At 35.1% G+C, this 10,108-nt stretch overlaps 1 protein-coding gene across 2 annotated transcripts in view; it reads left to right on the top strand.

Annotated features, from left to right (window-relative positions):
* Positions 1-1,213: 1,213 nt before the first annotated feature.
* LOC110197677 (complement factor H-like) overlaps positions 1,214-10,108 on the top strand; it is a 122,816-nt gene continuing 113,921 nt past the window's right edge. Inside the window, exon 1 of one of the 2 annotated variants that reach the window (XM_020971717.2) lies at positions 1,214-1,566. In XM_020971717.2, the coding sequence (XP_020827376.1) occupies positions 1,509-1,566 (58 nt within the window). In that variant the 5' untranslated portion in view covers positions 1,214-1,508. The remainder of the gene's footprint in view (positions 1,567-10,108) is intronic. The other variant, XM_020971718.2, reaches the window with a different exon arrangement.

Raw genomic sequence — 10,108 nt, 5'->3', positions numbered from 1 at the left:
GAATGTTTCACAAAAACATAATGAAAGAAAAAGTAGCAAACAATTGCATTGTAATAAAGGATCAAACATATTAGCTCTAATTTTAACATTGCCTCACACTGCAAGTCCCCTCCAAGATAAACAGATATACCAAGCACATAAAGAGAACACTCTAATTCCTTGTGGTTATTAAAGCTAAAAACTGGGTCTTTAAAAAAGTCTTAAGTGAGAACCCTGTGATCTTTCTCTTATTTACCCAAATTCAAATTATGACCATTGCTCATAAATTCCTTTCGAGCAAGACCTCATCTTACTAAATTTTTTATTCTCAATGCGTCTTTGCGTAGTAAATACTTTATAAATGTTTGGTGAATGAATGAGTGATAGACTCAGGCCATAAAAATAGTCCTGGTATTAGCCTGAGAAATAATTATAAGACTAATATGGCACTTTTGGAAGGGTAAATGGATGGCTGGAATGAATATACCATGTTAAAACAGGAGTCACTGGAGAATATTATTTAAGAATTTCAAGTGATGGCTGAGATTTCAAATTTGACTTACTTTACCATAAGATATCTTTTGTTTCCTGGTTTTTTTTTCAAGTAATATAGCCAATCCAGTACCGTCATCTAATTTAAAAAAACCACACAAAACACATTAGCTTGGGGAATAAAACAGATAAAGTTTTACTGGGTGGAGAAAAAGAAAAAAGAACTTGTTTTGTCAGATTTTTGTAAAGTTTGGAAACTTTAGCAGCCCTGGTTTTTCTATTTTTCATGATTTGGATTATTACACTGATTTGCTGGGACTGAGTGGGAATTAGTTGCTTCACAAATAAATATAATGTTGCCGGAGTGGGGAATAAAATTAATGGGTTGCCAAAGAAGCAGGTAATGGTATAGGTCAGAACTGCATTCTTTGCAAAGTTTACACAAGTTATCCGAGTTGATGTGAAAGCATTCGTCAATCCGGAGTATTGTAAATGAAAGATAAAAAAAAAAAAACACCGAGGTAACTATTTACTTCACCTCTGTTCCTCTTACTGCCCTCCCTTTTTGAAAAGATTTAATTAAACAGTCATTTAATTTCAGTAAATGGGAGGTGGGGTTCATACGGAAAGTATTCTTTAACTGATTCTTTGCACAATCTGGAAACTTGAAAATAATCCAACCGAGAACATGCCTGTATTTTTAATGGCAAATCAGAATGGAGGTCACAACTTTAACAGTGAGTGGGAGGATACAAAGAATTCTGTTCGTAACCTGGCAAGGAATGAGAGATTTGTTGAGTTTTGTGGTTTGATATGTTAGGCTTTTTTTTTTTTTCCGATTTGGTTGTTTGTTTTTTTCCCCCCCAGGTTTGCTCAAGTTTCTAGTAGGTGGGACATTTAGTTAGTGGACTTTATTCAAGCAGCATATTTTCAACTTCTGTTTGAAACGAGATCTCACTTGGAGCAGTCAGAAGAGAACATTACATAGTATCAGCAATATATCGCTCCTAAATGTATCTTGCTTCCAGGACCAAAAAATGAGATTTCCAATAAAGATTATTTTACTTCTATTATGGACTGTCTGTGCTGCACAAGGTAAGGGGACAGGGTTTTGATTCCCTCTAAGGAAACTAAGAAACATTTGTTAATATTCTTTACCGAGTCCTCCTGAGGTGTGTGGGGGAGGGAGGGGGGAGAGAGAGGAGAAATCAAATTGTAGATTATAATTGTGTTCTTGTTCTATTTCTATAGTGATTCACATATGGATATTTAAAAATGTTAATTATTTAAGTAGCACACTTAGATGTTTCTTTTCTCTATTTTATTTACAGGTAAATATTATAAAATTATTTTTTTGAAGTAGTCATTTTTGTGGCAGTAAGTTTCTTAAAGAGTGCCCATTCTTGATTCATTAAGTAAAATATTCCTTAAAAAACTTATTTTGCTGAGTTACTATTTTCCTCTTCTGGGGATTTTTACATAAAATGCCAGATACAAAATCTATACTATTATTACTGAAATGATAGCTAGCCTAGATAGTATCTATGCCTAGAGATCAATGTATTTCTTTTCTGTTTCCAATGCCCTTGGTGTTTTGTTTTGTTGTTGTTGTTGTTTTAATAATTCTAATATACCATGAGTGGAAATTATTTATAATACTTCTGTAAAAATAACATTAATTCAAGTTAGTAGGAAGGTCAATCCACGGATTGCTAACTTCGTTCTATAATTAGGTTCCTTTCAAGGAATTATTTTTAATATGAACTACAGGAAAATCCTCTGCTAAATTCAATATTCTGCTAAGAAAACAGAATGAGATAGGTCTTTCTCAGTATAGTGAGAAAATTGATGGACGAACTTCTGTTATCACATATATAAGCTGTGTACTCTTCTCTTCCCTTATGTTTATACCTCATAAGTTGATCAGTGGCCACTGTAGCAAATCATGAAATGGGCAAAAATTGGTTTCCCACCTCTGCTTTCAGTACCTTTCTCCTGCTGTTTTGTATTCCTTTACTTAATATTCCATGATTATGCAATATCTACCACATTGATGCTCCACTCACAGAAGCAGTGTGGTGTAATGGAAAGAGCAGAAAATGAGGAGGGAGTCAGAAACATATGATGGAATGAATGTTGAACTTGGATCTTGAGAATCTGAGTTAGGATAATAGTTCTGCTATTTACTATCTATGTAAATTTGGGTAAGTCTCTTCACTTCTATGGGTACTCAGTTTCTTTATCTGTAAAATAAGATGGTTGAACTAGATGAATTGCATGAGACTCCTCTAGGTTGATGACAAAATGTGGAATAACAATTTGTTATAAAGGGCAGAGTTCTGTGGCAAGTTGTTAGAAATTTTAGGGGCATATCTGAAATTAGATTTTTTCCACCTCTAAAACTCTGTTGTATTAATTGAATTTGGGTTCTGGCTCTGCCACTTATCAGGCATGTGGCCAAGTGATCTCTGAAATTTTCTGACATATCGAAAATAAACTGACTCACTCTTAGATGATTTCTATTTTGTGGCACACAATGGCTGCTAGAAAAGTAAAAATATTTCATATTGTTTTGGTCTGACACCAAAAATCAAATTTTATTTTCCTATGGAAAGAATTTCTTGAGTATCCATCACATGTAACTTTAATAGATTATTTGAAAGGAAGTATCATGATATAATAACGGAGAGAGCATTATATAGATGTCAGAAAATCTAATGTTCAGTCCTGCCTTTGACGATATTAAGATTCCTTGGGCACATCCCATAACCATTCTAGGTCTCAGTTTCCTTTTTTTTTGAAAGAAGAATCTTTTATTACAATTCTTCCAAGAATTGGGTGTGCCCTCTGGTGGGAGGGGTACACTGTACAGAAGTGAGAGCTAGCTTTTTTTACCATTAGTATGGTCTTGCTCCTCCTGTCAGAGCTAGGATTGGTCTGGCTCATCTGAGTTACACTCTTCTTAAACCGCCCATCCCATGTCATGTTAACTCCTCCCAGTTCATGCATCCCATGTTCAAAAATGGCAGCTATCTCTGCCCTCAGGGTGTGTCAGTTAATGTTCAACAAGCTTACTAATCAAGCACAGTAGAGAAAAACCTTTGCCCCATCCTTGACCCCATGGGTTGCAACTGGTTTAGCCTCCAAGGCTCTTTCTTAAGGAACTAATTGTTTGCAGAATATTTGGGGTGCTTTCTGATTGGCTGAGGGACTATCCACAATATTTTGGAATTCCCTTGTTCTGCTGTGGAAGTCTAACTTCTAAATTTTCCCCATAATTCCCCCCTCCTTTTCTTTTCTAGTAAAGATCTGGCTTCCATGCATTCCCAATTTCCTTATCCTCTTATCTCTTTAACATGATTTCACATTCTCCATTACTGGAGGAAGTCTCATTGATACTTTCAATCATCATCTTATATTTAGGCCTCAGTTTCCTCATCTGTAAAATGGGAGAGTTAGACTAGGTGATTTCTAAAGTTCCTTTGTGCTCTAAAGTCATTTGTTGTGGATATCACTTTACATCTTTGAATTTCAGTTTCCTCATCTGTAAAATAGGGATAGTAAAGCTTTGCTATAAAGCTCTTAAGGTTCAATGTAATTGAACAAACATTTTAAAGCACCTAAGACATGCAAGACAATAGTAGGCACTGAAGGTAAAAATACTAACCTGAAAAAGAAAATGGTTGTTGGCCTTAAGGAACTAACATTTTACTGGGAAGATAAATACAAAATATAGTCAATCCTCAACATCTGTGCACATTTGTGTGATTTTATTAGTAACCTCATTTTCACTTTGCATTGGCAACTGCGCATTCAAGGCTATATGCAGTAGAGGGGAAAAAATGAGAGGGGTGACGTGTACATTTGTGGAGGAGCTGGTATTCTGCTAGGCACTTCACTGGTTGTTCATCTTACTGTTTTAAAGAGTTCCTTGTACATTTGTTGCATATTTTCATCGTTTGCCTTTAAAACTAAAGCTTTGTGTTGCAGTTATGCCCCTAAAGCATAGTGCAAGTCCTAAGACCAAGCATTCAAAGTCAATGATTCAGCTTAATCAGAAAATAAATGTGTTAGATAAACTTATGCCAGAATGTCTGCAGCTGTCATCTCCTCGAATTTGGTGTTAACAAATTAATGATTCATTATATCTACAAAAAAGGAGGAAAGTATTTATGGTACTGTAGATTTCATGTGCATTGAAAATTGAATATTCTTTGAAATAAATTTTTTTTTAATTGAGATTTTAGCACAAAAGGTCACAGAATTCTATGGCACTGCTAACTAGAAAAATGTTTCACATGTTAACAATTTTATTTTGTGTACTGCATTTTATGGATTATTTCATGGTTACTGTGTTAGGAAAAGTACATGTTAACAGAATTGATGATTTGTTATAAAGAATTGTACTCAGAAAAATGTATTTTCTGTGATTTCTAGCAAAAAATTATTGCTTTTTGGTGGTTGTGGGAAGCTAACTTCCTATTTCCAATAGGTTCAACATACCAACAGAGGCATTTCTGACTTCCATGCAGTTTCTAGGAATGTTACCTCCTCCTTCAAAATTTGAGTACTGACTATAATTTAAGGAGGAAGAATGCACTATCACATAGTGGTTTAGGAAAACCTCATAAAAAGTGATGCCTCAGCTAAGCTTTCAAGTAAATTTAAGGAATAGTAGAAAAGCAATTCCTTTATATCTCCCTAATTGAGTCGCTATCCTACTCACCACAGTGACTTTTCCAAACCTTTTAATCCCTCCCCAATCCTCCTGTGGTGCCTCTTCCCCTTACCTTCTCAAATGAGAGCTCTGTCAGATATTTCACCAAGAGCTACTCTTCTCTCCTCTTTTTCATCTCATACCACCCAAATGCCTTCTGCCACTTTCTCCTGTTTCACCCTTGTCTCACTCTTGTCAAGATAATTTCCTCTCCCATCTTCTCCAATAGATTGTCCCCTCCATCATCCCCACTTTGTCACTAATTTTCAATCTCTCCCTGTCTACTGGCTGCTTCTCTACTGCCTACACATATGTCCTTGTCTCCCACTTCTTCAAAAAGCCCTTACTTGATCCATCTCCCTCTGACAGATAACATCCCATATCTCTCCTCCCTTTTGTGAGATAACATTTGACAAGTGCTTTAGCACAGTACCTGGCACATAGTAGATGCTTAATATATGCTTATTCTCTTCTCCTCCCTTCTGTAAACTCCTTAAGAAGGCTCTCTAAAAAAGATGTTCTTTCCTCTAACTCTCTCCTTAGGCTCTCTATAATCTGGCTTCCAACTTCATTATTCAACTGAAGCTGCTTTCTCCAAAATTTTAATGATCTTTTAATTGGTATGTCTAATGGCTTTTTTAAAAAAAATCCTTATTCTTCTTGAACTCTCCACATCTTCTGACACTGTCCATCACCCTCTTCACTTAGTGCAGGAAGGTAAAGAGAGTGTAAAGTGCAGAGATTCTAGTTGAAGGAGAATTTGTTAGCCTTAGAGCCAGGGCTCCATGGGGTGTAAAGAAATAGGACTAATGATGATATGTGGAGGTGTAGGACTGAAGTGGATAATAAGGATGACAGTATAAGCATTAGGAGAAGGGATGAAGAATTTTTCCTCTGCAGACACCTTCCTTGTAATGCAGGGATGAGGGACTCAGGAGATGGAAATTTGCCTGCTAGGGCTTGATATGGGAATGATTTGATCAGAGACCTCACACTCCAGGGGCCTATAACAGGTGAACACCAAAGTAAGAGCTGGGACAGTTTCAGAGCCACTTATTCCAAATCATGGGGTGTGGGAAGAAACAGGAAGAGGGAAAAGGTGGAGGGGCTCTAACAGATAGCTTAAAATTGGGGTCCACTCCAGTCTTGTGGCCTCAACGCAAAGGACTGGGACTTGAAGAAAACTCAGAAAACATCTTGCTGCTAGAGCAGATGCATATCTTTCAACTTCTTAATATCTTTGGTGCCTCAAGGCCAGGGATCTAATTAGGGTGTCTCTGAAGCCCCTTGTGAACAGTTCTCTACTGTTGCTGAACTCTGGAGGGCAAGAATTTTGAAGAGCATGAATTCCCTTTGGAAGAGCTTTTTAGTGGTGGTGGTGATGATGGTGGTAGTAGTAGTAGTAGTAGTAGTAGTAGTAAATTATTACTAGCATTTATATATCACTTGAAAGTTTGCAAAAGGCTTTACAAATATTATCTTATTTGATCCTCACAACTCTGTAAAGTGGCAGATGTGTACTAGCTATTATTCCTTTTAAGACTGTGTCTCAGTCCCCTGAATACTTAACTTTCTTCATTCTGCCACAATTTCAATAACTTTATTCTTATTTCTGTTTTAGAGCTTTGAGGTTTTTATTACAGGGACTTGTAAACTAATTCATGGTAGCCTGGGGCCTGATACGTAGTAGGTGCTTAATAAATCCTTATTGGTTGATTGATAATAAAGTGTTAATGGCTTAATATCTTACCTCAAGGGTACAGACATTAATCAAGGGAATGAATCTATCATATTAAGAACTTATTAAACCAATACAGAAAGTTTTCAGAGACAGAGAATGGTATACCTCTATATTACATAGAATATGTATGTACACACCTATTCAACCTACTCTCACCTCAAATTCATTTTACACATCTCTGAAAGCTGTAGGAAGAAGAGTAAAATGTCTGCAAAATGTGGTGGTAGGGAAGTGAAAAGAAAGTGAGGGAAGAGAAATCAAGAGGAAAGAAGTAATAATGCCTGCTGTTAAGAAATGGGCTTTATCCATGAAGCTATGTTGTTGATGAGTCATTTCAGTTGTGTCCAACTTTTCATGACCCCTTTGGGGTTTTCCTGGGCAAAGATAGTGATTTGCCATTTCTTTCCCTAGCTCATTTTTATAGATGAGGAACTGAGGCAGACAGGATTATGTGACTTGCCCAGCATCACCATCTAATAAATGTCTGAGGCTGGATTTGAACTCAGGTCCTCCTGACTCAAAGGCCAATACTTTATCAACTGTGCCACCTAGCTGACTGAGGCTATGTGAGTAGGCAAAACTCCCATCTGGGCAAAAAAGTTTATTTTGAAAAGCACTGAAATAAGGGGCAGCTAGGTGGTGCAGTGGATGGAGCACCAGCCCTGAAATCAGGAGGACTTGAGTTCAAATCCAGCCTCAGACCAAACACTTGACACTTACTACCTGTGTGACCCTGGGCAAGTCACTTAACCCCAATTGCCTAAAAATTTAAAAAAAAACACTGAAATAAATGATGTACTATAAAATAGTTTTTTTAAAGGATGAATTTGGTTTAGAATGCTTTTTTTGTTTTCTGTTGGCAAAACAACAAAAAAAGCATTTTAAAGTAAAGTCAATCTTAAAAAACAAACAAACAAAAAACAACAACAAAAAACCTATGACTTCAAATACAGCATCTGACACTTACCAACTACATTACCCTGGGAAAGTCACTTAACCCTGTTTTCCTCAATCTCCTCATCTATGAAATGAACTAGTGAAGTAAATGACAAAGCATTCCAATATCTTTGCCAAGAAAATCCAAACGGAGTCACAAATAGTTGGACATAATTGAAAAACTACTGAACAACAATAACATAAAATAGTTTGGGAAATTTTAGTTTTTTAAAAATTAATTCTTTCATAGTAGGTGTTAGTTTTTTGCAGAAAAAAGGCTAAAAATATTAATTGGCTGAATTCAATAAATTATTTTTAATTGTAGTTAAATAGGATTTTATATATGGAAATGGCCTAAATTTAATTTATGATCAATCAATCAATAAGCATTTATTAAATGCCAACATAAGTAAGTTTTCAAAGTATCAAATTACATGATTTTAATAGGAACTTTTAAATTTAGGAATATTCTTTTTTATTTTTTATAATTTTTAAGTATGAAATTAAATTTTGTATACTTTGAGAGAAAAAAAAGAACATATTAGACTCATCAAATGCATAATATATGTGTGTTACATATATATTTCATTAAATTCAAGTTCTAAATTTTAAAAAGTATATTATGTATGGGTGTCTTTTAATTACAAGTTAAAATCTAAATTGAAGAGGGTTAAAAATCTGAACTTGAATAACCAATTAAGAATTAGAAAAACTCACTCTGTTCACGTAAAGATAGTATATAATTCTAATAGAAATTCATAATGGGGTTATAAACGATTCATATATGTGGTACATTTCAAAAAGCCTGTTTTCAGGGGACTAGTTAGCTTTGGAATTTAATTCTGAGCCTTGTTTTTAATCATCCCTCATTTCTTTCTGTTACTTCCTGTTCTCTTTCTCACCATATATAACTTAAAATAGTTTTCAATGTTTAGGGTAATTATTCTGCTTAAAAAATGTAACTCATGATAATCTTAATTACTTAAAAATCTGAATACTTCTATTTTATGATAAAATGAGCAAACAATTGCCTCATGTCCTTTTGGAAATAGGAAATAATTCAAATAGTATAAGTATGTAGATTGCTATCAATGCTTGTTGACTGAGAAGAAATTATATCTATACATACAAAAATTTTTAAAAGGTTGAATTTTAGTGTATATGTATATGCATACATATTATATATCCTTCCATTACTCCTATTATCTCCTCAAGCTGTCAGTCCCTATATTTCCTCTATTTCATCCCTATATTCCTAGAAAGTTTATTCTTTTTAAAATAAATATTTATTTCTTTTTAGTTTCCAACATTCACTTTGGCAAGATTTTGAGTTCCAAATTTTCTCCCCATCTCTCCCCACCCCAAGACAGCATGCAATTTGATATAGGCTCTCTATAAATATACACTCATATTAAACCTATTTTCACATTAGTCATATTGTAAAGAAGAATTAGAACCAAGGGAGAAACCAAAAGAAGAAGAAACAAAATGAAAGAGAGAGAGAGAGAGAGAGAGAGAGAGAGAGAGAGAGAGAGAGAGAGAGAGTGTGCAAATAATATGCTTTGATCTGTATTCAGACTCCATAATTCTTTTTCTGAATGTGGACAGCTTTTTCTATCATGAGTCTTTTGGAGTTGTCTTAGATCCTTGCATTGCTAAGAAGAGATAAATCTATCAAAATCAGTCATCACACAATGTGGCTGTTACTGTGTACAATATTCTCCTGGTTCTGCTCACTTCACTCAGCATCAGTTCATATAAGTCTTTCCAGGTTTTTCTGAAGTCCACCTAATTTCTTACAGCACAATAGCATTTCATTACATTCATATACCACAACTTTTTCAGCCATTCCCCAACTGATAGGTATCCCCTCAAAATCTAATTCTTTGAGCTAGTATAAGTATTTTTGTACATGTGGGTCCTTTTCCCATTTGTATACTCTTTAGGATACAGCCCTAGAAGTGGTATTACTGGGTAAAAAGGGTATGCACATTTTTATAGCCCTTTGGGCATAGTTCCAAATTGCTCTCCAGAATAGTTGGATCAGTTCACAACTCCACCAACAATGCATTAGCATTCCAATTTTCCCACATCTTCTCCAACATTTATCATTTTCCTGTTTTGTCATGTTGGCCAATCTGATAGATGTGATGTGGTACCTCAGAGTTGTTTTGATGTGCATTTCTGTAATCAACAGTGATTTAGAGCATCTTTTTCATAAGACTATGGATAGCTTTATTTTC

Source organism: Phascolarctos cinereus, unplaced genomic scaffold (genome assembly GCF_003287225.1).
Source record: "Phascolarctos cinereus isolate Bilbo 61053 unplaced genomic scaffold, phaCin_HiC Scaffold_5;HRSCAF=322, whole genome shotgun sequence".
Classification (NCBI taxonomy): Eukaryota; Metazoa; Chordata; class Mammalia; order Diprotodontia; family Phascolarctidae; genus Phascolarctos; species Phascolarctos cinereus.
The sequence above is the reverse complement of the archived record's forward strand: the minus strand, read 5'-3'. Positions and strand labels throughout refer to the sequence as shown.